This window comes from Gracilinanus agilis, chromosome 5, assembly GCF_016433145.1.
Source record: "Gracilinanus agilis isolate LMUSP501 chromosome 5, AgileGrace, whole genome shotgun sequence".
In the NCBI taxonomy this organism is placed as follows: Eukaryota; Metazoa; Chordata; class Mammalia; order Didelphimorphia; family Didelphidae; genus Gracilinanus; species Gracilinanus agilis.
Window position 1 is genome coordinate 254,891,809 of NC_058134.1, and position 27,129 is coordinate 254,918,937.

The 27,129-nt window shown below is 41.1% G+C and overlaps 1 protein-coding gene across 1 annotated transcript in view; it reads left to right on the forward strand.

Moving 5' to 3' along the window:
- Positions 1 to 1,763: 1,763 nt before the first annotated feature.
- PAWR (pro-apoptotic WT1 regulator) overlaps positions 1,764 to 27,129 on the forward strand; it is a 138,442-nt gene continuing 113,076 nt past the window's right edge. The window contains exon 1 of the mRNA XM_044679617.1: positions 1,764 to 2,429. Within this exon, the coding sequence (XP_044535552.1) occupies positions 1,764 to 2,429 (666 nt within the window). The remainder of the gene's footprint in view (positions 2,430 to 27,129) is intronic.

The following is a 27,129-nucleotide window of genomic DNA, read 5'->3' on the forward strand; positions in this document are numbered from 1 at the left end:
CTTCCTTCCTTCCTTCCTTCCTTATTTCTTTCCCAAGGCAGAATAATTGGGAGTTAAGTGACTTGCCCAAGGTCACACAGCTAAAGTGTCTGAGGTCATATTTGAACCAGGACCTCTCTCCTTTAGGCCTGGCTCTCAATCCAGCGAGTCACTTAGCTGACCTCCAAGATATGCACTTTCGAAAGTTGCAGGCGATGCTGACCCATCAGTACCCGAGTCAGGTATCCTTAGCTGGAAGACCTGCGAAGGAGATGAGAAGGAATCTAGCTTTCCACACTCCCAAAGATACTGGGGCAGGAAAGATGTGTCCTCTACCTGCTACCGCACCGCCTTCCCTTCCCTCTCGAAAGGTTTTTAGAGCCAAGAGAGAAGGGCAGAGGAGTCTGCAGGGCGGAGACACAAAGGGAAACACCTAGGTCCCGAGCGCCTCGCACCTGAGCCCCACCGGCGGGGGAGGAGCTAGGACAGCGGGCCAGAAGGCGGGGTGGCCGCCACAAGCCAATCAGTTCAGGCAAGGCGTCCTTCCTCCGATTCCGGCCCCCACCCTCACCTCCCTCCTCCCTCCCTCCTCTCCCCAGCGAGATCCGCCTCGGTCCTTTCCGCCCGCGCTTCGGGTCCTCTCGGCTCTGTCCCTCGGGAGAACTGGGAACTCGGGGAAAAAGAGTTTGCCGCCGCTTCTTCCGGGACTCCGGAGGCGGGCAGGCTGCTAGGGGCAAGGCGGGCAGCAGCCGCACGCCGCTGTCGGGGGTGCCGCGCGCTCACCTGGGGCTGCGAGATCTGTGCCAGCGTCGCTCCCACTCTTGCGCTCGTGGTAAGTGGGCTCTAGTGCCGGACATTTCTCCTGGGGGGGCTCGAAAGCGCTCGGGGAGTGTGTGTGTGGGTGCACACTGTTCCCTCCCTCCCTGTGGTAAGACTCAGGAGTTCAGCGTCCAGACAGGTTCCCGCCTCCCGCTGGGAAAGGCGTGGACAGGACTCGGACCCCCCACCCCCCCACCCCATCCCCAGCCCGGCGGGAGGGTCCCCCAGCTAGGGACAGGGTTTCTTTTTGGGAAGGGGCTCCTATATTTCAGGTGAAAAGTGTGATCGACTGGCAGGTGAAGGTGCATTTCCTCTCCCCACTCACCCCCGATTCTCTAGCTGGTTTGCCTAATTGAAAGGAGGTGAAATAGCCCGGGGCTTGAGCAGCTCGGAAAGGGAAGGCTAAGCTAAACTATCCCCCCTCCCCGCCCAACTCCCTGCAAAGTCTTCCCAAAGTTAATGAAGACTCCCCTCTGGAGAAGCCCCCTCCCCATTTTTGAGAACGCGTCCCATATGGAGGGGATCGCTGAAAGTTGTGGGAGGTAGAGAGGGACTCGCTGTATTTGGGGATTGGGAAATTGTTCTCCCTGGTGTGTGTATGGGGCGGGGGAGGCTGGCTCCAGTGGTCAGCGGTGGGGGTGTTGTGTGCCAATGATGAGGGGACAGTGTGTATGAGGGGCTGGGAGTGCTGTGGGGCCGGCCACCCCTTCCCTCACCTCTTGCCCCTCTTTTCTCCCCCTCCCCTTTTGTGTTTCTTCCTACAGGGGGAGTGGCGCGGTCGCCCCCGCCCGGGGGTCGTCCCCTCTAGATCTCCCCGGACCTGGTTGGCGCTCTGAGCCATAGCCGCGGGAAGGAGGGGAGTGCCGCTGCTGGGACTGGGAGGAGGAGGAAAAGGAGGAGGTGCGGTGCCGAGGACTGGGGGTGGGCTCTGGGGGGAGAGGGGCTTACCCGTCCCCTCTGGGAATATGGCGACTGGTGGCTACCGGACCAGCAGCAGCGGCAGCGGCGGTGGCGGGGGCAGCGGCACCACCACTACCACCACCACTACCACCACCACCACGGACTTCCTGGAGGAATGGAAAGCGAAGAGGGAGAAGATGCGAGCCAAGCAAAATCCCCCGGGCCCGGCCGCTGTCCCTGCGGGCATAGGGGGAGGAGGAGGTGTGGGTAGCGAGGGGGTCGCCAAGTTCCTAGCTGGGGCGTTGGGGGCTCCCACCGCCTCAGTTGGTACATTGGCCAACGAGCTCAACAACAACTACCCCCCCAGCGCGCCGGCACCTGCTGCCCCCGCCCCCGGGGGCGTCAATTGCACCCTCACCTCCACTTCGGGCGCAGCTCTGACCCGAACCCCCTCAGGCCCCCGGAGAGCCGAGGAGGATCCCCTCTGTGGCTCGGTTGCTGGGGCAGCTCCGGCGGCGCCCCCCTTATCCCACGGCCCCCCCTCGGGGAGCCGAGCAGGCGCGGATCCCGGGGGACAGCCGGCCTTGGGCGATGGGGAGGACCGGGACAGTGCCAAGGAGAAAGGGAAGAGCTCGGGCCCTAGTGCCAGGAAAGGCAAGGGCCAGATCGAAAAGAGGAAGCTGCGGGAGAAGAGGCGATCCACGGGAGTCGTGAATATTCCTGCAGCAGAGGTGAGCCGGGGTGAAAAGGAAGCGTCCAGGGCTTCCTCAGGTTTCACAGGCTCCTTTCCTCCCTCCCTTCCTCCTTCTCTCCCTCTCGGGAGTTCGCGGGCCCAAAGTTTTTTCCCTTCTTCCTCTCCCTTCTCTCCTCTCTACCTTCCTGGGCTTTGGGAGGGAGTGGGAGGTGTTCACCGGAGAGTAAATTGCCTCTTGGAATTGTTTTAAGTTTCCAGAAACCTTGAAACACGTGTTTAGGGGCACTCACCAGATAATCTGGCTGACCCGGGATCTTTCTACACGTTGGTAGAAACCAAACCTCTTCCCTGCTCTGGCTTGGCTCTGGTGCCTGCCACTGCTGTTATGAGAAGTTTTGTTTGAATTTTCTAGTTTCTATCTCTCCCCTCCCGCCGCCTCCCCATTTACTGTCCACAGCCATCTGGAGGCAAATCCCTGACTTTAGTGCCACTAAAGACGATCGCTTTGAGAATAAAAGGGTTTAAGGCCAGAGTAAAACAGTAGCTCTCAGATTTTGCTCACTAAAAGGTGGCTCTTAAAAAAATGCAGTAATAAAAGCATTTGCTTGAGACTGACTAACTGGAAAACCTTCTTGGTAGGCTCGGGGCAAATATTTGGAGGTTGTGTTTTGTTTTTTTCCCCAACTCAGACGACTCAGACTAGCAGGAAGCATCAGGCACCTTCCCATTGGAGAAGTGGGAGAAAAAGTTTTGTCTGATCAGTCTCCACCCTCTAAGCTTGGCTCTCCCCTTTGGGGAATGGGGGGGGGGGGATGAATTTAAACTACTTGTTGAGATTCACTCTTGGAGCCTCATCTTTTCTCCCTTTATCTCTGGGATCATATTTTCCACTGTTTACTCCTGCCCCTTTATGGCATTTTGCTCACTTAGACATTCACTATACAGCTATGTTGAGGATTTAGTACTTTGTAAATTGCTCTTTGGGTGATTGCATTAGTGGCAGATGAAGGTGCAGGGCTGAGCAAACCTCAGCTCTGAATCGCTGAGGAATTCCTCAAGTGAAAAAAACGGAGCAGTTCTCTGTGTGTTTGGAGGGAGAAAGATATTTTTATCAGTCATTGAAACTGTCCACTGTGGTCTGCTACTTGCACAAAAAGATCTGGTATTCATTAAATTACTTTAAAAGGAATTCATAAGAATGGTAATCAAATTTCGAGGGTTTTTTTTTTTGAGTTAAAAATATAAAGATTATTGGGAAACTGAAGACAAAAGGCTTGAGGAAAACTACATTCCTCGACTTTATTTTTATAAAGGGGAGCTGATGATTCAAATGAAAATGGCCTGCTTCATTTTCAGACTTTTTTCACTTTTCATCTTTTGGAGAGACTTGAACCGAACTACTGTATCTTGGCTAATATTAGCCTTTCTTTTTCAATATAAGTTTCTTCTGAAATAATTTCCTAAAGCACCATTCTTTTTTATATGAAGAGCAATGTTTAATGGGGGAAACAAATAGGGTGTATCACGTGAGATCTTGAGAAACATCTTTTGTTAATACCCATGCCCTTAGCTGGAGAATGTAGTGCTGGGAATGTAGATGACTCCCCAAGTACAATTGAATCTAAATACTGTGGAATGTTTTCCGTTTGGGTGTTGCTAACTCCCAAATTTAATCTTCTTCTAAAAACAAACAACCCAGGGTACCATTTTTGTCTGTGGAATTTGATCCCTGTTTTATTGAATAAGGAATTGAAGGCTGCCTTCTTTCAGTGGTAACCATGGGCTCTGTCTTTTACATATAATATGGCCCAACAAGTACAACACCGTAATGTGTGTGTGTGTTTTTTTTATTCAAACAGTGCCTAATTAGCAGGCACAGGGCTTGAACACTTCCCAAAATTCATAGTGGTTTGCTTTTTAGAAAAAACATTTTTTTCATGTTGAATCACTGAGAGTTTAAAAACTGCTAGATGAAAGTCAAACTTTTCAGGTAACATGTTTGGCCTGAATGAGGTTGTTGCCCTTGGAAGATGGGTTCTCTTTCTCCTTAGTTTGCCTTGTTAAGTTTTAGTAAGGAGCATTCCACTGGACTTGGGCAGAGTTTCTTGAGTTTGTTCTCTAGGCATTTATAATATCTACGCCCTCACCTTAATTGTCAAGTTGAAGCTTTATAAATCTGCAAGATCAGTTAGATTAAGATTCCAAAGTAGATTTAGTTGTCTATCAGTCTGAGACCAGCTTCTCACCTGCAGTTGATTAAATTAGCATATAGTTTGGGCCTGATTGGTGACACATTTATTATGATTCTTCTCCTGTCTTGGTTTTCTGCCTACAAGATAGCTGAATATAACTGGAAGGTTTTAGGCAGATGAAGACAGTTAGTTGGGCAAACATTTATTTCATTTATTCCTATCAAGGGAAAATCTCACATTCAACTGATGAATCAGAAAGTAATATTATTATCTGGTGATTAGGGCAAAGATCTGTTAGAATTGAGGGCTAGAACTAGGTGGTGCCGTGGATAGAGCACAGGGCCTGGGATAAGAAGATTCATCTTCCTGGGTTCAAATCTGGCCTCAGACATTTACTAACCATGTGACTATGCGCACACCAAACAGTAGATCACTTAATCTTTTTTTGCCTCAGTTTCTTCATCTGTAAAATGACCTGGAGAAGGAAATGGTAAACCACTCCAGTATCTCTACTAAGAAAACCTCAAAAGGGGTCATGAAAAGTAGACACAACTTAAAATAACCAAAACAGTCATAGGAATGAAGACTACCTTTTGTGTTGTTCATTTGGTTTTTGATAACCTTATAATTTATCATCTTCCAACTTATGAAAATCAGGTGTGTATATGTACACACACACACACACACACACACACACACACACACACGTGTGTTTGTTTAGTAGGGAGGTACCCTGGGAAGAGTCACTGAAGCCTAGTGAATAAAAAACTTCCTGAAGAGTCAAGAAGATGAGGGTTGTCCCCTGGCCTCTAACATGTAATGGTTTTGTATCCAAAGTCACCTAACTTCTCAGTGCCCCCAGGCAACTTGATGACTGAGTTTCAGAGCTGCCATGCTTAGTGGAAGGAATTTCTTTACTAGAAGTTGGCCTGTATCAATGAGTTGAGAGCATATCTAGGCTCTTCCCACTCCCCAAAAAGAATATTTTTTTTTCTTTTTTAATGTAAGAAGTGACCTAGAGAGAGATACTCTACTAGTTGGCTTCTGGATCTCCTCTCCTCCTTCCTCCTGCATAGACATGAACAATATTAAATTTGTAATGCTTCCTTATGAAGTCATTTTAAGCAATCACTCTTTCCCTCTTCCGTCATTGTACAACATTTTGGAATCTTAAGTGATACAGGAAAGATGCAGCGGATTCTTCAGGTTCCTAACTTTCAGGAGTGAGAGAAGTGATAGACAATGATTAAACTTATGAAAAGCTACCAGTGATACAAAGAAGCATCACAGCTTGAAATACATGATTTTTTGCCACGTAAACCACAGAGATGTTGTGAGTTATGGGGTGGGAGAAATTATATTGGGCTTTGAAAGGCATATGGAGGAGGGCCTTTTTATGTTTGAAAGATTTAAACAGGCACATCTTATTCCTCTTTGACATATAGCTGTTGCCATATTGGGCATCTGAAAAGAAGAAAGACAAACTCATAGGATCACTGTTTTATTTTTTTTATTTTTTTTTAAACCCTTACCTTTTGTCTTGAGCCAATACTATATATTGGCTTCAAGGTAGAAGAGTGGTAAGGGCTGGGCAATGGGGTTTAAATGACTTGCCCAGGGTCACACAGCTGGCCAGAGAGATCATTGTTTTAAAAGGGAAAAGAGGCCCAAACACCTGTCGACGTAGAATCTAGAAGCCCCCAAACTTGTAGCCTAGAAAGATTTAATGAACCCCAGTTTACTTAGCTTAAAGGTGACAGCTCCAGGCTTGGCCCCAAAACGTGAGATTTCCTTCCCAAGGAAAGGCCAAGCCCAAGCCTAGTGACTCTTTGGCACAGTAGGCAGCGCGTCAGTCTAAGTAAACTGGGGTTCATTAAATATTTCTAGGCTACAAGTTTTGGGGGCTTCTAGATTCCACGTTAATAAACCCCACTTTACAGATTGGGAATCCAAGGTACAAAGAGGTTGAGGTTTGCCTAGTGTTACTGGTAGTAAGTAGCAAAGCTGGTATTTGAACTGATTCTTGATTTAATGATGTAATTCATAATATTATTCCTTATAAAAATTATATTACAGCCTCTAGAATATTGTAGGATTTTGGTCCTTAGAGCTTAGTCAGCTTTAGAGGTGATTTAATTTAAGCCCATCATTTTATAGGTGAGGATACTGAATTTCCAAGAGATTGTGACCTGTCCGGTGCCAAGTTGCTAGTAGTAGAACAGAGACTAGAACCCAGTTCTTCTGACTCTCAGGCACTTGTAGAGAAGGGAAAGTCAGCTCACAGGTGTGAGGAGAAATGAGATTTAGGAGCCTTCATTTCTCAGGATCTTTTTAGTTTCTAACTTCCTCTTTATGACCCTTTTAAGGTTTTAATCAGAAACGATTTGGAGGATCTAGATCAGATTAGACAGATTTATATTTCACTGCCCAGGGAAGCTATTTGAGACATTCTTTCTTCCTTTAGCTCCACATACCTTCTCTTCTCAGCTAAGGACCCTTATTTAAACTGGGGGAAAAAAAGAGAAGGCATTCCGATGTGAGCTGTCTCTTCTTTTCTTGTTATCTCAAAACCCCTTGAAAGCAACTCCCACTTATTTCCTTTTCTGCCAGCTTAACCAAGAAGTTTGCCCTTCTTTTTTTACTCTTACCTTCTGTTTTAGATCAATGACACTAAGTTGATTCTAAAGCAGAAGTGCTAGGCAACTGAGGTTAAGTGACTTGTCCATGGTGACACAGCTAAAAAGTGTCTGAGGTAAAATTTGAACCCAGATTCTCCTGAATCCAGGCCTTGTGCCTTTATCCATCAACTATTCTAACTCACTGCCCCTGCCCTTTTTGTTAATGCCAACTTGATCCCAAGCCCTCCCATCTTTACCTACAGATTGCATTCTTAGCCAGCCTTTACCCCACCCTCACCAGCTATCTGGAACCTTTGATCTCTCAATCATTTGGTTCCTTCATGGTGTTTTCAAACATGCCTATCTTTTCCCTCCTTTTAAAAAACCTTCACCAGACACCATCATCCCCTCAACCTATCATTGTGTATCTCCTCTCTTTTTCAACTAAACACCTTGGGAAAAGCTGTCAATACTCACTTTCTCTATTTCCTCTGCTCTCGCTCTCTCTCCACTCTTTGCAGTGCCTCCCACCTCATTACTTAATTGAAATTGCTATCCCCTGAATTACTAATATTCTTATTTGCCAGCTCTCCATCCTAATCCTTCTTTCACCCTTCAGCTCCATTTGACACCTTTTCTCCTCTCTGGGTTTTTGGTGATAGTACTCTTTCCTCCTCCTTTTTAAAAAAGCTCTTACTTTCCATCTTAGAATCGTAATAGTGTGCACTGGTTCCAAGGTAGAACAGCAGTAAGGGGTAGTGTAAGGGGTGAAAAATCCTTTTATATCCATTTTATTTCTTACAATAGGCAATGGTGGGGGGCTACAAGGGAGTGTGAAATGATTTGACCAGGGTTACAAAGCTAAGAAGTATCTGAGGCCAGTTTTGATTTCCTTCTTATCTATAGACTATTCCTTTCCAGTCAACTTTGCTGTCCCCATCATGATCTCCCAAATTCTGGAGGTTCCCCGAGGTTCTGTCTTGAACCTTTTTCTCTGTAACCTCAATAGCTCCCTTGGTTTAACTAGTATCTCTGGACAGATGATTCCTAGATCTCCATCTCCATGTCCAGCTCCAGTTTCCTTCCCTGAGCTCCAGTCTCATTTCAGTCTCAATTGCCTCCTGGATATTTCAAACGAGATATCACAGAAACATCTTAAACTCTAACGTTTACCAATGAATTCTCCCACTATATCCAATCAGTTGCCAAATCTTGTTTATTTCTACCATCATAGCATCTTTTCCATTTCAACCTCTTTTCTCCACTCACACAGGGACCACCATATGTCAGGCCCAGATCGCTTTCACCCTGATTGTTGCAAGAGCTTCCGAGTTGGTCTCATGGCTTCAAGCCTCCTGCCAAAATAATTTTTCTTAAACACAGATCTGACCATTTGTTCCCCCCCTCCACAACCAATTCCAGTGGCTGCCTTACCTTGCTTGAATAAAATATAAACTCCCAAGTTTCAGTTTTTTAAAGCTCTTTACAACTTTTATTGGCCCCAGCCTATTTTTGCAGCCTCATTGGGCATTACTCTTCCTTTCTCTTGTGATCCAGCCAAGACCCTGGCCTTTTTTCTTTTCCTCACACAGGACATTCTGCTTTCCATTTCTGGGGCTTTGTAACTGGCTCTCCCCTTCCTCCCCATGCCTGGAATGCACTCCTCCCTTAGCCTCTGCCTCATAGAATCTCTCTCATTAAGATGGAGGTTGGGCATTACTTTTTGCATGAAGTCTTCTTGAACACCCTCACCCCAACCTTTAATGCCCATCTTCAAAAACTATCTAGCATTTGACCACTTTGTATATATTTGTAGTTACTAACTTTATGTTTTGGTATATATTATTTTTTTTCTTTCAGCATATTTCATATATTTTGTTAAGTATTTCCCAACCACATTAAAAAATTGCTGACATCCATTTTTTTAAAAGCTGCGTTACAAATTATCTTTCTTTCCCAGCCCTCCTCCATTGTTTGAAAAGGCAAGCAATAGGATATGATTATTAGGTACATACTTTTACACATCCTTGTTATCCCCGCCATTAGAATGGACATTCTTCGGTGAGCAGGACTAGTTTTATTCTTTATATGTAGTTGTTTAATAAATACTTGTTGATTAATTATAAAGAGCTGAATGAGAAAAAAAGACAGTGAAGCTACAGAAAAGGACAATAATTAGTAAATTAAAGACTAAATCATATTTAGACAATTTGGCTTAGTGAGTTAAGACTCCTCACATAGACTGACTGTGAGACATCTGGACAAGGTGACTGATCTATTTGTGCTCCAAGCAACTCTCTAAGACTATATTTGTACAGAAGGGGCCCACCGACACCGGTAAAAGGAATTTCTTCACTGTAGCAGTTGTTTCAAGATAAAGTCCTTGAACCCCTTGAGGTCCATGAGACCCAGGCAATGGGGTGTTTGAGGTCAAAACTTTTCATAATAATGTTAAGATGCTCTTTGCCTGTAAAAATGCTTCTCCCTTTTCCAACTATGTATCTGTGTGAAGCCAGATTTTCTTCATATACTTCAAAACAGCATCTTACAATAAATTGAATGAAGAAGCAGAACAGAATCCAAACCCAGACATTAAACAAATTCACAAAAACATATCAAACAATGCCACTCTTATGACTAACTTTTTTATTTTGGATAATATAGTTATATTTTCTTAAAAACGTTTATGTTAAGAGGCAGCTGGGTGGCTCAGTAGATAGAGAGCCAGACCTGAAGATGAGAAGTTCTGGGTTCAAATCTGGCACCAGACACTTCCTACTGTGACCCTGGGCAAGTCACTAGCCCTTACCTTTGCCTAGTCCTTACCACTCTTCTGCCTTTGAATAAATACACAGTATTGACTTCAAGACAGAAGGTAAGGGTTTAAAGAAAAGTGTTTGTATTAACATAAAGAATTTATTTTTAAGCAAATTACTAAAGATTTTAAAAGCTTACCACTTTTAATTTCTGATATAGTAATTATTAGTGCTTGATAAACCCCACAAAAGTTGTTTGCGGTCCTTGTTAAATTTTTTAAAAATAGCTTACTTTCTGTCTTAGAATCAAATGAGTTCCATGGCCAAAAAACGATGCAAGGGCTAGGCAGTTGGGGTTTATTGACACATTGGAGTTGCACAGTTAGGAAGTCTCTAAGGCCAGATTTGAACTGCTAACTCCAGGCCTGGCATGCTATCCACTGTGCTATGCAGTTGCCCCTGGGTGCTCATTAATTTTTAAAGGCATGAAGGGATTTGGAGACCTAAAGATTCGAGAACCTCTTTTAGGAAGGAAATCAAAAGTTGAGGCTTTATCTTACATATGGCCTTGGAGAATGGACTATTACCATATCCTGGCTAGAGACTGAACATGAGATTTCATTCACTTGGGGCACTCCCAAGTAAGGAAAGTCTCTCTACCAATTCAGGCCAGCTCCTTCTCTATAATTGTTAGTCCTAGAGAGTTGCTTAGAGCAGTGAGAATTTGAGTGATTTGCTCAGTTGCACAGCCAGTGTGGGTCAAGACTCAACACAATTTCCCAGACCCCTACCTCTCTCTCTGAGAGATGTCCATTTATGATAAACGAGAGGGGGAGAGCCAATGGAGGGCAGAAGGATATGGGGATGGGAGTGGGGAAGAAAAATCTCCAACTTTCATTTTTACCGACAATATTAACTTTCTTGCCACCCCTGATCCTTTAATTCTCATTTGTTGGACGAGGGCTTATTTCCTTCTCTTTTTATTTCTATGGATTGTGAAGCAAATCCTTGTTTTCCTTTTTGATTACTTAGGTTGTTTATTATCTGCAAAATAAGCAGGCTGCCTATTTTTTCTAGAAAGTGCTCAGTCCAGAGGCAAAATGATGGAGAAGCTAGAACTCAGACACTTAGAGAAGGTGTTTTCCAAGCAGTTGTGGCATCAGCGCTCCTTAGTAGGTCCTATAAATCCAAATAGATTAAAAAAAAAAAACCACCCACAACACCTTTTGGTATGGCCATTATTTTCCAGACTGTCTACCTTTCTATGTGATGAGTCAGGAGAGAAACTATTAATGATTCAGAGCTGGAGAAAATTGGACCTGTGAATAGGAGAGTTAAGATACAGACACAGACACTAAGGTTACTGGCTAGAAGAATGAAACCAGACTCTAGTCCCTTCAACCTTTTTCCTTTGATGTTAGAGATTCATTTTGAATGGATTGCTTTAGTTCCTCTCCCTATAAAAACATATATAGACTACATAAAACGATTAGACAAAGTGCCAGAAGAACAAAGGTTATTTTCCTGGTAAAAGACACTTAAACTTGCTGCTAAAACATTACTAGAATTAAGAAGAAAAAACCTGAGGATTGGTTGGGGCATCGGGCTAAATGTACCAGGTGGTGGCATGGTCATTCTTGATTAGACAGATTACATTCCATCCATGGATTAGTCATACTCCATATACCTCTCCGAGGTAGCGTGCCGCTTGTCAGCATTGGGCCCAAGGTGGGCCAGGAAATAGAGATGAAACATTATATTATGCTACTTATTAAAGGATTTTTTTTTTTGGCTGGGGAAGGAAGGTTAGGATTATGGATAAATATGAAAGGTGGAGATTTTTCATTTTTCTTTTTCTTTCTCCCATATCCTCTCTCCTTCTTGTAAATTTGAACCGTATATCCCAAGATTTACTTGGTGATATTCGAATCTGTGGTTGGGACAGGCATTTTGTAAATAGCCATTTACCTGCTCGGATTTTATTTTGTTTTGTTTTTGCAAATGGCACCTAGGAAATTCAGCACTCATCACTCAGTCGTTCTCTTTGAAGGTTAAAATGAAGCCTTCTTTGAGTGTCCTACCGAGGTATTCTTTGTGGTGGGAATCTCCTTTTCCAAAGAAGATGGGTCTCTAGACAAACTTGTCACATGCCGCTTCCAATTTTGAATTCAGTTAGGACTCTTGAAGTGACAAAGCAGAGTTATGTAATGTAATTGTTTTGCCATTTTCACCCATCCCCTCCTCCCAGCTCCCCACGCCACTGTTGTTTTCAGTGTTAGACTCCTGGGGATCATTCTCCTGACCTCAGTGCCCCATCCTCATAGCTACCATTCCTCTAAACATAGACCATTTTGCGTATTTTTACTTGAGCCCTTAAATGATTTACTAATTTGTTTTCTTGGGAGAAAAGCAAACAAACCAAGGACCCAAATGACCTCGTTTCAAAGAGGGAAGCCAGTAATACTAAAGTATAAAAGGGGGGAAAAAATCCCATTGATTAAATGTGGTTCTTCCAAATGCTTAGTTGGTATATTTTAAGCACTGATATCAATTAGAATAACGAAATGAGAATGTTGATAAAATACTATGTAGAAAAAGTCTTGACTTTGGGGAATCAAAGAATCGGAGTTCAATTTCTGCCTCTGATTCTGTCAACTTTAAATATGTCATTGAACTGAAACTGGTTTCATCATCTATAAAATGAGAGAGTTGGATGGGACAGACTTCTAGTTTTAAATCTAGGATTTTTTGAACTCTTGCCCAAGGACACAATAATGGAATTTCAGAGTTGGAAGGGACCTTAACTCCCACTTAAATCCAGACTATATCTTCATCAAAATCCCCAACTCCAACAAACTGGAAAATTATCATTCAACCTAGTCACAGTGGGTGGCTCAGTGGTTCGAGCATTGTACCTGGAGTTAGGCAATCCTGAGTTCAAATCAAGCCCCCAGATACTTACTAGCTATGTGACTCTGGCCAAGTCACTTAACTTCTTTCTACTTCAATTCCTTTAACTATAAAATTGTGATAATAGTAGTTCTACTTGCCTTGGCTATTACGAGGATTGAATGAGACAATATTTGTAAAGCACTTAGCACAGTGCCTTGCAAGTGTTTTTTAGTCATTTCAGTTGTGCTCCACTCTTTGTGACCCCATTTGGGGTTTTCTTGACAAAGGTACTAGAGTGCTTTGCCATTTCCTTCTCTAGCTCATTTGACAGATGAAACTAAGGCAAATAAGGTTAAGTGACTTGCCCAGGGTCACACAGCTAGCAAATTTTGAACTCAGGAAGAGGAATCTTCTTGACTCCAAGCCTGGGACTCATCATTTCACCACCTCTGCTAGCCTCCCTGGCACACAGTAGACACTTAATAAATGCTTGTTTCCTTCCTTCCTTCTTTTCCTTGAACACTTCACAGTAAGGGGGAAGCCATGCTTTTTTGAACATTCCCCTGTGGCATAGCTTAAGCTTTGGGAAAGCTAGCACCTTAATTTCAATTCGACAAGCATTTATTAAACACCTACGTTGTGCAAGGCATGGTCCCAGAGGTATATATAAAAACAACAACAGAAAAACCTCAAGCCGAACTAAAACAGTCTTTGCTCTCATAGAGCTTATTCTGTGCTAGTTACCTGGACCTTGTGCCTAGCAACTATTTGAAGTCACTTTAAATGAGGAAAACTCTTTAGAAAGTGCCCCTCTCCCACCCTCTTCTTGGTACTTCTGCTATGAGTTCTTAAATTGTTCTAGTATATCGAACATTTGGGAACTGCAATCTGACCCCTGCTCATCTCTCTCATTGCTGGCTGGTAGCTGAGATCAGGAAAGACACCACAACAATGCCGCTTTCAGGACAACTGAAAAAATGTGCTTATTCTCTGGTCTTATAAATGTCTTCAACCATTCAACCATTCCATCATGAGTGATGGATATTAAAAAATGCTTAGAAAGATTTTTTAAAACCCTTCTCTTCTGTCTTAGAACTAATACTGTGTATTGGCTCCAAGGCAGAAGAGCAGTAGGGCTAGGCAATGGGGGTCAAGGGACTTGCCCAGGGTCACACAGCTGGGAAGTGTCTGAGGTCAGATTTGAACACAGGACCTCTTGTCTCTAGGCCTGACTCTCAATCCACTGAGCTACCCAGATGCCCCCTCTTCCCTAAATTAATAAGTATTTTATAAAGAAAATTTTATAAGTAGATGTTTGTCTCCTTTTTAATTCTAGAAGAAAGCTGGCCACTTGTATTTATGACTTAAGGGGTTAGACACTTGCTTTAGGGGATGGAGAGGGTGTGGCATTTGAATTTAGGTCTTCCTAACTCCAAGACCATATTTTTATTCATTTCATCACACTTCTTCCTCTTTCAAGTTCTCAAAAACTGAATGCAAACTTTAATTAAGTTTCTGATTTACAAGTTCTTGAAGACTTTATTTTTTATTTCTAATATAATATATATAAAATAAACACAATATAAATTTATGGGCTCTTTCCTATTTTTCCATCACTCTGAACTAGTCACTTTGCAAAAGTTGACTCTATATTCTTTGTTGCTATGTTCCCATTGAATGGGGAACAGGCAAAGTTAAGGAGTGAATTATTATTCAGTGCTTGCTGATCATTGGGGTAACACTGTCTGGCAAATGAATTCTATTTGATCTACCAAGCAGAAAGACATTGACTTTGGAATGGGAACCTGGGTTCAAATCCTCTCTGTTTCACTACTAATCTGATCTTGGGCAAAAAACTGCTCCCTTTTGGGTCTTAGCTATCCTTATGTGTGAAATGAAGGAAGTAGATTAGATGTTCTCTGATGTTCCTTCCACCTCTAGACCTATGATGAGCCTTTGATCTTTTTTCTCTGATTTGCTTACTTCAGTGGTAGATGGTACTGTAGATAAGAGTATTGGACCTGGAGTCAGGAACACCTGAGTTTGAATCCTACTTTAAACCCTTTCTAGCTGTGTGAGCCTAGGGCAAGTCACTTAACCGATTAAGTGCCTCAGTTTCCTCTTCTGTAAAATGGAGACAATGATGATGATATCATCTCCCAAAGTTGCTATGAAAGTAAAAGGAGATAATATTTGTAAAACACTTTGCAACACTTAAACTGCTAGATAAATGCTTATTATTACCCATGGGTCCTTAGGCAAGACCTTTACCTCATTTTCCTCAAGTAACACAGGAGATCAGATAAGTCAGCAGCTATATAGAAGTTATCCCTTATAAGAGAAAATTTATAATTTGTAATATAACGCTGACTAGACTAATGTAATATAACGCTGACTAGAGTATGTCCAGAAACCAAGAACTAGAGTGTTCTGATAATGTAATCTAAGTTTATTTGTAGACTATATTGGAAATTGTAGCATATTTATTAAAGGGAAGCAAAATGGCAGATGTTTAATCACTGATCAAAAATACTTTAAAAAGGGGGCAGCTGGGTAGCTCAGTGGATTGAGAGGCAAGCCTAGAGATGAGAAATCCTAGGTTCAAATCTGGCCTCAGATCCTTCCCAGCTGTGTGACCCTGGGCAAGTCACTTAACCCCCATTGTCTACCCTTACCACTCTTCTGCCTTGGAGCCAATACACAGTAATGATTCCAAGGCAGAAGGTAAGGGTTTTTAAAAAAACCCAACTTAAAAAAAAAGAATTGTAGATGAAGAACTGGAAAGCATTTCCTAACACTATCCAAGAAAGAGGGAAGAGAGAGGCATGGTATATGATTTTTCAATAATTTAAAAAAAATCAGTATTTTAGACAGAAACTTCTAGAGTACAGAAATTCATTCATTAATGTACTTGAACTTAATGGAAATATCCCTTAAGGACATTCAATTCCCTTTGTTCTAATTCTAAGATTACTAAGAAATCTTCTTATTTTGATATTTTGGTCTCTTGAGCAGAATTTATCCCCTCTGAGGCAATATCCTGCCCTGATAATCTGGCAGTATGAGATTGGTTTCTCAGGCCATTTCTGTGTCCCCTTGTAAATTAATAAGCACATCCTGTTTTAAAAATCGGTCTCTCATGAACTTGCTTAGCTTGCATGAACTGCTAAACTGATTAAAAAAAATTTAGTTTCTGGATCTGAACTTGGACTCATGGTCCTTTCCAACCACCCACCCTACTCCATCAATTAATCTTGCCTTAAAACTCATCGGGCATGCAGATCCTTCAATTATCGGCTGCAATAAACAGGTATCACATGCTGGCTTTTATTGATTTCCCCCAGTTTATTACACGTTGGACCTGTCTCCGTTAGATTCTGCTCCTTTAGGGCAGGAGCTAGCCTTCTACTTTCATTTCCACCCCCTACAGTGCTGAGAACACAATAGATTCTCAATACTAATTATAAGGTAATAATAATATTAGCTCTGAGGCTTACAAAAGTGTTTTGTACCCATCTAGTTTTAGTGCACTCTCTTGTACTATTTCATTTAATTTTCACTAGAATATTTTGAGGAAGGTACTGTTATTATCACCCCCATTTTACTGATCAAAAAACTGAGGTAGGCAGATCAAATGACTTGCCTAGGGTCACCCAGGCGGTAAGTGTTTGAAACTGGATTTGAACTCAGTCCAGCATTCTCTCTACTTCCATCTGGTAGGCAAGGCTCATAGTTTTAGAGACGTAAGGGGGTGCTCTGTGGCCATATAGCCCTACCTGCCTTGTTTTGCAGACACATGAGATTGAGACTCAGAAATACACTAAGATCAGAGATAAAGCTGGAAGGGACCTTAGAAACTCTTTAGCCTGACCTCCTCATTTTGCAGATGAGAAAACTCATCTGGTTCAGAGGCTCAGAAAGGTCAGAGGATCGTAGATGGAGAGATAGAAGGAACCTCCAGGGCCATCTCACTTCCTCATTAACTAGATGAGAAAAACAGTAGGAAGCCAGGGATGGAATAAGGCAGTTGCTGCTCTCAAGGACTTTATTATCTGTTTCTGTCATTTTCATTTTTGCTCGTTTAGCTTATCACCCAGTTCTCAGTACGACAAATGCACGTATAGATTGGTAGACAAGTAGAGACCCCAGTATTGGCTGCTTGTCTCCGTCCTTGCTTCATTCCAATAATAACCTTAGTGACTGCCAGTAACCCCTCTGGATTATTTATTATCCAAATGGGGTTGGAATTATATCCCTTCCACTCAGTGGCTGATGGGGCACACACCTAGACTGTTAACACTGCAGAGCAACGAGCAATTCTATACAGGCACATCAGGGAGCCTCCATTTATGCTGACCATCACCTGATAATTAATTTACATGTAGCTCATGGAGCCCAAACAGATCTTTATAACTAAGGCACATGTTCTCCTGCTAACATCCTTTTTCCAAATTGCTACTGAAAAGTGAACCCAGTTTGGTTTGTCCTGCTCTGTGTGCCACAGAGGGACCAGCATCATAGGATAATAGAATTTAAGCTGAGAGGCACTTTAGAGTTCATATAGTCACCCCCCCCCCCAACTTTATTTTATAAATGGGGAAACTGAGACTGAGAGATTTGGGTCTTGGCTGAGATTACCCAGGGAATGGGCTACTTTTACTTTGTTTTCAGCTGAATAAGGATTCTCAGATATCATCTGGATACTTTGGGGGATCCCTGAGATTTTTCAGGGGACCTTTGAGGTCAAAGCTATTTTTTATTTTATTTTTTTTAATTTAATTTTATTTTTTTAAACCCCTAATTTCTGTGTATTGGCTCCTAGGTGGAAGAGTGGTAAGGGTGGGCAATGGGGGTCAAGTGACTTGCCCAGGGTCACACAGCTGGGAATCAAAGCTATTTTTTATGATAGTACTGATAGTTTAATTTTTAATAGAGGATATTTTATATGGATATTTAATATGGATAGCTACACCCCATTTAAACAAAGGTTCTTTGTGGAGGGGAGGGTCCTCAGTTTTTAAAAATGTTAGGTTATGAAATCAAAAAGTTTGGGACCCAACAGTATAATGTCTAGACTTGTATTATTAAAGTCATACCTCTGTGGCCGCTAAGTGGCTCAGTGGGTAGAGATTCAGGCCTTCCCAGCTGTTTGATCCTTGGCAAGTCACTTGACCCCAATTGCCTAGCCCTTACTGTTCTTCTGCCTTGGAACCAATACACAATATTGATTCCAAGGTAGTGGGTAAGGGTTAAAAAAAAATCCTACCTTTGATCATTTCTGGCTATGTGATTAATGGGCAAGTTGCAAACTCTGGGCCTCGATGTCCCCATCTGTAAAATGGAGTTGGATTCAATGGCTTCTAAGGTACCTTTCACCTCCAAAATCTGATCCTGAGATATATGATCCCAAGAATTCCATTGCTTCTATTTGTAGCCCTCCCTGACTCAAGCATCCTAGTCAGAACTGATAGCTTCCTCTCATTTTGATTTTTTTAACCCCATATTAGAATAAATTTAATTGGCTCAAAAGTACTAAGTATTAATCACTGACTCATACAGTACCAAAAAATGGGGGAGGGGAGGAGTTACTATCCACATTTCCAGTGAACAACAAACATCCAGTTATACAAGGTAACCTCGTCATTTGGTAGCAACTACAGAATCCAAGTTATTGATGAGGAAGCTTCAACTCTGCCACTTCTGAGAAGCTGATTTCTATAGGCAGTTTATAACTTCATGCATTCCTTAGTTTGAAATTCATGAAATTAGCTTTTACTGATTTATATGGGGAATGAAGGCTTATCTTGAGAAATGAATGTTGTAAATAGCTGAGGTTGGTTGAATCTGCTAAAGATATTCGCTATTTTTTTTTTTTTTTTTTTTTTTTTTTTAACCCTTACCTTCCGTCTTGGAGTCAGTACTGTGTATTGGCTCCAAGGCAGAAGAGTGGTAAGGGTAGGCAATGGGGGTCAAGTGACTTGCCCAGGGTCACACAGCTGGGAAGTGTCTGAGGCCAGATTTGAACCTAGGACCTCCCGTCTCTAGGCCTGACTCTCAATCCACTGAGCTACCCAGCTGCCCCCAAGATATTCGCTATTTTTAAACTTAGAATTGGGATAATTTTTTGTTTTTACATCATCAATAGTTTCCCCCTTTATTATTCCTCTTCCTCTCTCCAAGAGAGCCATTCCAAAGAATCATTCTTGATCTTTTTATTTTTTGATCCTACATGGGAGATTTGTGTAACCTTTAAATTTACATTTGGTACCTTTAATCTGCAGCTACATCAGCCTTTCTTTTTATTCTACCAAAGTAGATGACAGCCTCTCCTTGTTTTATCCTGGTCCATTCTTCCCAATGGGGTTCTATCAATGTACCGTAGAAGAGCATTATTGAAATGAATAAAAAAATGCTAAATTTCATTTCGTAAAGCATTGAGTACTTACACCGATGTTCAACGAACTATGTTCGATTCCCCAAGAGATAAAAAACAAAGGAAATAATTCCTGCTCTAGGAGTTTTTATTTTGTTGAGGGGATAGGACATTTACACAAGTAAATAAATTCTGAGCACTTACAAAGTAAATATAAAGTGATTGTATTGGGAAGGGATGAAGCAGAAAGAGTGCTGAGCAACCAGCAAAAGTCTTCTCCACTTGAGACTTAAAAGGAACTGGTATTCCAAAAGCCTGAGGGGAGAACACAGAACATCTTTAGTATAGGGACTGTCCAACTGTACTCTCTGAAAGGTAATTATGATGTCTAGTTACTATTGAAATTTCCAATCTATAACTAATGATTTTGATGACACTGAATACAGAATATTCATAAGATAATGATGGTAATGATGATTTCATTACATATGAAAAAAGATACTCCTTGGAGATTATATCTTCCATTTAGATTTCCCATAGGTATGTCCAAAACCCAAACTCTTCCCTCCTAAACATACTAATCCTGGCTTCTCTCTTTCTCTCTTTCTTTCTTTCTTTCTTTCTTTCTTTCTTTCTTTCTTTCTTTCTTTCTTTCTTTCTTTTCTTTTTTTAAACATTTACCTTCTGTCTTAGTTTCATTTCTAAGATAGAAGAGTGGCAAAGGTTAGACAATGGGGGTTAAGTGACTTTTAGGGTCCCACAGCTAGGAAGTTTCTGAGATCAGATTTAAACCCAGGTCCTCTTGATTCCAGACCTGACGCAGTATCTACTATGCTGCCTAATTGGCCCTTCCTCTCTTTCAAGATCACCATGATTCTGAGTTACCCAGGTTTGGAAACAAAGAGTTATCTGTTCTTCTACCTCTTCCCTCCCATCCGTCCCATCCAGTTGGTTGCCAAGGTTTGAAGACTTTCTATAAGGACAATATCTCCTGTCTATCTCCTTTTCTCCACCACAACATGCTAGTTTAGATCTTTATCACTTCTGGTGATATTACTATAGCCTCTCAATTGTTCTTCCTATATCAGACTTCTCCCCTTTCTAATCTATCTGCCAAAATGATATTTCTAAAGCCTGAGTCTGACCACATTTTATCTTGCTTAAGAAGCAAGGAGCAGCTCTCTTTAGTATTTAAAAATCTTACAAGCTGCCTAGAACTTGTTTTTGTACATTGTTTTTACATCACTCCCCCTTTCATACCCTACTTTAGCCAAAGTAATCTATTTGCCCCTTCTCTATTCTAGATATGACTTTTCCATCTATGTGCTTTCTGTAGCCTTTCTTTCATATCCTCTAGGCATCTCTAGTTTCCTTCAAAGGCTTTCTTCAAGAGACCTTTCCCCAATTATTAGTCATTTTCCTTCCCCCCTTATTACTTTCTTTTTTTTTTTAAAGAAAGTTTTAGTGATACACTTAGTATCACTACTTAGTATAATTATATACTTAATATACCTATATGCCTAGTGATACACTACAAGTTTTTTCTCATTAATCCCTCCTCACACCCCACTTCCAGAGAGCCAGCTCATACAGCAATGAATTTTTTTGTTGTTAAAACCCTCACCTTCTGTCTTAGAATCAACACTGTGTATTGGTTCCAAGGCAGAAGAGTGGTAAGGGCTAGGCAATGGGAGTTAAATGATTTGCCCAGGGTCACACAGCTAGGATGTATCTGAGGCCAGATTTGAACCCAGGACCTCCATCTCTGGGCCTGATTCAATCCACTGAGCCAGCTGCTGCCAGCAACTAATATTTTTTAAGGAAAAGAATAAAAAGAGAAAAACGTTTAGCAAAAATTGATCAATGTAAAAAAAAAATTGGAGAAGGATTTGCACAGTAGTACACCTGTAGACTTCTCACCTCTGCAGAGAAGTAGGAATGGGAATGGCTTCTCTCTTCTCAAAGCAATGTTTGTCCTTTTTCAATGTTCACTTCTGATTGTTTTGGGGTTGTTCCTTCCATTTGTGTTGTTGGAATCATATGGTTTGTTTTTATTGTGTGTGTGTGTCAGATCACGCAAATTTTTCTATGCTTCATAATCATATCCTAATTGTAGTTTCTTACAAGCACAAAAATATTCCATTTATTGATCATAATTTATTTAGCCATCCTTCAAAACAATATGCTTCTTGCTTCTAAGTCTTTGGTATCACCAACAGTGTGCTGCATGGCACGCAGTCTCTAAGAGGTTCACTATCACTTCTCTATCAGTGTCGTCTGTGGCAGTGGAGAGCCTTTTTTGTCATGAGTGTCTTGGAGTTGTCTTGGATCCTTTAATTTCTGAGAAGTCATTCCCAGTTGATCATTGCTGTACATAAGTAGGAGGCAAGATGTTCTCCATTTTGTCCCGGAAGTTCCTTATTACATTATTGCTATTACTGTTTACCCAGTTCTTCTGATTCTGCTCACTTGATTATTTATCAGTTCATATATGTCTTTCCAGGTTTGTCATTTCTTATGGCACAATAGTATACTATTACAATCATACGCTACCCAATTGATGGACAACTCACCATTTCCCCATTCTTTGCCACAAGAAGAAGGGCTGCTATAAATCATTTTTGTAGAAATACTTCCTTTTCCCTGTTCTGTTGGCCATTTTTATGGCACATTATTCTATATATCATATGTCATATAGCACATGATTAGTGAAAAACAATCATAATGTGTAGCCCCCAAAATGAGCGTGGCTTTAATCCTTTGACCTTTTACTTTGATGATTGTTTTTTTTTTTAAACCCTTAACTTCTGTGTATTGGCTCATAGGTGGAAGATTGGTAAGGGTGGGCAATGGGGGTCAAGTGACTTGCCCAGGGTCACACAGCTGGGAAGTGTCTGAGGCCAGATTTGAACCTAGGACCTCCCGTCTCTAGGCCTGGCTCTCAATCCACTGAGCTACCCAGCTGCCCCCTTGACATTTTACTTTGAAAACATGTTGTGTTTCAAAAGTCTTAGTATAGTTTTAATCTCAGAGAGTAGCTCCTTTTTTTGTTGTTGTTTTTAATTTGCCTCTTAAAAAAAAAGTAGAATATAGAATCTACAGCCAACCTTCTAGGCATTGTAATAGTCCTGGAGAATTTTGGAGTCCCCAGGGACCTTAGAGATTACAGATCAGGAAACTGAGTCCCAAGAAAGCTAATTTACCTACCTATATGGCCCAATATAGAGAGGGAATGGTAGTCATTTATACTGAAACCTCTTGCTTCTAGTATTCTTCCTAAATTAAATATAACTGCTCTTGGAAGAATCAAGGGATGAAACAGGCTTTTCTCACACTGATTCTTGTTCTAAGAAAAATTATTATACTCATTTCTTTTAGCAATATCCTTTGGACCACCCCCTCCCCATAAAGATCAAAACATTGTCATCAACCCTTCTTTTAATAAGTTGAAATTACTTTCTAGCTTTTGCACTTGAACCGTATACCTACAGCATACCTAGTTTTGGTTGTACCTGGTTAGGACATTGACTATTTAAGCCAGGTTGTATTGACATTTTTGTATACGAATAATGGAGCTGCTTCACTTTTAGCTGTTCACTAACTTCTTGGTTTGCTATGATATTAGACTCAAGTGCCACGATCAAGACTTTTATTCATGTCACCATAGTCTGAAGCAGTTAAAAATGAATTTATATCTTGTACTAGCAACTTTCGAATTGACCCATTAGGAAATTAAAAAGTCCAACATTTTGAAACATTAAAAACAAATCATTGGATAGTTATCCAGAAGAACTGAAAACCTGCCTAGGAAAAATCAGCATTTAGGAAAGGATAATTCCTATTTTTGAATAAAGGATAAATTCTGTCTTTGAAAACTTAAAAAGTGTATCTTTTTCTCATGGAATATGAATGTTTTCCTGCATTGTTACATGTCTAAGGTCAGATCTGAGCTCAGATCTTCCTGACTTCGGGCCTGGCTTTATCCACTTCATCACTTAACCTACCCCAGTTCTGCTTCATTTTTAACATTTCACTTCTCCGCATACTTCCCCTGCTCCCATCTCCCAACATGCTCTCTTATAACCGAGAGAGGTAAAGAAAATCAATGGAGAAAACTGCCATTTCTCACAGTATCTGTGACATTCGGTATCCATGGTTTTCCAACCCTTCCTCAATAGGAGAGAGGGGAGAATAGAAGTTTTCATTGCAGTTAATCTGAATCTTGAAGCCTTTTGGTGTTTTCATCTACATTAGTAAACTTTTGGGTGTATATTGTTCTTCTCCTACATCTTACTTCCTATGTTATAAGAGACTACTTAAAATTTCTCCTTTGTGTAAGGTCGTTCAGAATACCATATTCTTCCTTTGCTCAGGAGAAAGCTCTTCTTTTTGTGTGTGTGTGATTTCATTCATTCGGATGGTTTCTCCATTGATGTAGACTTCATCAACTCCTCTGTGCCTGCCCACATTGTACAACTCATTCATGTCTCCTTATAAGCTTGCTGCTGGGGTTCCCCAAGGTCCTGCAGGCATTCTTTACCTTCTCTTGACTTAATTAAAGGTCTAAGGGAGGATTCAGTCTACCTACCTAACATCCTTGGCCACTAGACCAGGCTATTCTTCCCTTCCCATTCTGTGATAGCACTTCTTCCACTTTCCCCTAAAAATTCCTTAATAGTTGTTTATTGCTGCCTACTCACACTTATCCTTTATCTCCACTGACTTCTTTGTAATATTCTTGTACATTTGGAAACATTGATCTGTGCCTTGACACCCCACAATAAAAACACCAGTAGAATATTGTTATTTTAAAAGTCTTCAGGGGACAGCTCAGTGGATTGAGAGCAGGCCTGGAGCTGGGAGACTTGGGTTCAAATGTGGCCTCAGACCCTTCCTAGCTGTGTGACTCCAGGCAAGTCACTTAACCCCCATTGCCTAGCTCTTAACTATTTTTTTCTGCCTTGGAACCAACATACAATGTTGATTCTAAGATTGAAAGTAAGAGGTTTTTTTTTTAAGTTCATCTTTTATCCTGAGAGAAATTTAGAGTCATTAAACATATTTTATAATTTCTTGAAGTCAATCCAGTCTAGTCTCCTCCTTGCCCTATTCATTGTCCATTTGTACTCTCTACCCTAGATATATACCTTCTGATTGGCATATTTAGTAAATTGTCCAACTGAGTGTCATAAACTGGGCAATAGATATTCTTCAGCCATTTGAAGAGTTGAACATCATTCCAGAGTGAATGGTAAGGCAAAACTTGTGAATCGTTATGGATCCTTTCCAATAGTTCTAACAGTTGGTGTAATGAGATTTGTGAAGTAAAAATTTAAATCCCCTCTTCAATTGTTGAATCCAATTTTCATAAATCTTAGATTTCATAGCATGTTTGTTGTTTTTTTTAATCCATATGTGAATGATCTGGAATATTGATGAAGAGGTTTGGGAGTGATTTTCCCCCCCGGACTTCATAGGCTGGATAAGCTGACTGCTGATACACTCAAACATATCATGGATGCATTGAACCACTCCTCTTTGGGTTCTTCTGCCACAAGAAAAAAAAAATGAACTTGGGTCTCTTGTTCTTTGTGATTCTTTCCATAATTCTCCATCCAAAGGGAAAAACTAAAAGGACACAATATAACTCCTTTAAAAAAAGAATAATACATTTTGTTTTAACATGAGATACTTTCCAATAAATAATCAAAACAGACCACTTTCCAAAGCACTTTCTCCTAGAAAATAGTCGAATATTCTGTTAACTGAAAAGAGGGGATGTTTTCTTAAGCTTTGGCACTCAGTATTTGGCCAAGGCTTTTCACTTCTCTCTCTCTCTCAGTTCTATTCCTGTTATTGTAAATACTAGAGCTTCAGATCTGTCCACCAGTATCCTAAACGGATTTCTCCTAGGCAGAAGTCCCATCTTAGGTGTCTTTTTAGACTTTTAAAGTCTACAAGTAATATTTTTTCCAAGGTTGTTATGGTTTGAGTGGGAAAAGTATAGGTGGGTAATTATTTCCTATGCTTTATAATGTCTTTGGAAATCTTTCATTAATATTGAATATGCTTGAAAGACTATAACTTCTCTTGGGTGGAAAAATGTAATTGACTTGCCGGATTAATGAAAATACTTGATTGTCCCTCAAACATGGTTTTGTATTAAATTTGAGAGTCATTTGTATACAACCAAGATTTAAAGATTGCTAAAAATAAATTGAAGCTGCATGTTTATTCATTTTCTGAATCTGGACACAAAATCAGTTTGCATAGCTTCTAAAATTCTTTAAAGGAGAGGAAACTTCCTTAAAAGAACAACAAAAAGTTCATTTGCTTCCCTCCCTCCTTCCCTCCTCTTCTATATTATTTTTTTTAAACCCTTACCTTCTGCCTTAGAATCAATACTGTGTATTGGTTCTGAGGCAGAAGAGAGGTAAGGGTTGGCAATGGGGGTCAAGTGACTTGCCCAGGGTCACACAGCTGGGAAGTGTCTGAGGCTAGATTTGAACCAGGACCTCCTGTCTCTGGGCCTGGCTCTCAATCCACTGAGCTACCCAGCTGCCCCACCTCTTCTATCTTAGAATTAATACTCTATCAGTTCTAAGGCAGAAGGGTGGTAAGGGCTAGGCAATAGAGGTTAAGTGACTTGCAAGGAAATGTCCAAGGACAGATTTGATCTCAGGTCCTCCAGACTCTAGACCTAATACTATCCACTGTGCTACTCAGATACCCCTGTTCAATTGTTATTCAGCCATGCCTGACTCTTCATGACTTCATTTGGTGTTTTCTTGGCAGAGATAGACTGGAGTGGTTTGCCATTTCCTTCTCTAGCTCATTTTATAGATGAGGAAAACGTAGTAAACAGGATTCAGTGACTTGCCCAAGGTCCCCCAGCTACTAAGTATCTGAGGCCAGGTTTGAACCTAGGACCTCCCATCTCTAGATCTGGCTCTATTCACTGAGCCACCTAGCTGCCTCTCATATTACTTTTTATAGGATATGATTAGGAAGTCATTAAAAGTTCTTTTTTCTTAATCTAACATAATGTGTTCATCCTGATAAGTCTTGTCTTTCCAAGTAGTCACCTTGGATGGTTCAACACTTGTTTCAGTGAGTTGCTGTTGCTCAAGATATAGATATTTTTGGAACTCTTCTTTTGGAATTTTATTTCAAGCTTCGTTGATGAGCCACTCAAGAAAAGCAGTCTCATTACTCTGTATGACCACATCTCATTTTTTGACCAGAAATGGTATTGTCTTGATTAATCACATCTTTCTTCAATTCAAGTGACTTTTAGTAGCTTCCAAATGTGAGGTAATTGCAAAATAGATGTTTCAGGAATGTGTTACCTTCCAAGGTGACTACTTTTGGAAGGGAGCATTTATTTGTGTGTAGAAGTAATGAGTGCTTATTAAAAAACTAAATCTGTCCCATCGCATCATTGGTGTATGTCACAACCCCTGCATGCTAAAACATTGTTCATGAGTTTTCTATCTCTTTCCAAAGAAATCAAGATTTTGTTGATTAATTTTTTTAAAACCCTACTATCAGTTCTGAGGCAGAACTTTTCTAAAGGGCTAGACAGTGGAGGTTAAGTGACTTATTCTGAGTAGGAAGTGTCTGAGATTAGATTTGAACCCAGGACCTACCAACTCCAGACCTGGCTCTCTATCCACTGAGCTTCCTAACTGTCTTGATTCTGTTGGTTATTACTGAAATGTACTTCCTTGACTTTCAAGAGATCCTTCTAACCTGGATCTATCTATCTTTCTTCCTTTCTCTTTCTTTCTTTCTCTTTCTTTCTTTCTTTCTTTCTTTCTTTCTTTCTTTCTTTCTTTCTTTCTTTCTTTCTTTCTTTCTTTCTTTCTTTCTTTTTCTTTCTTTCTTTCTTTCTTTCTTTCTTTCT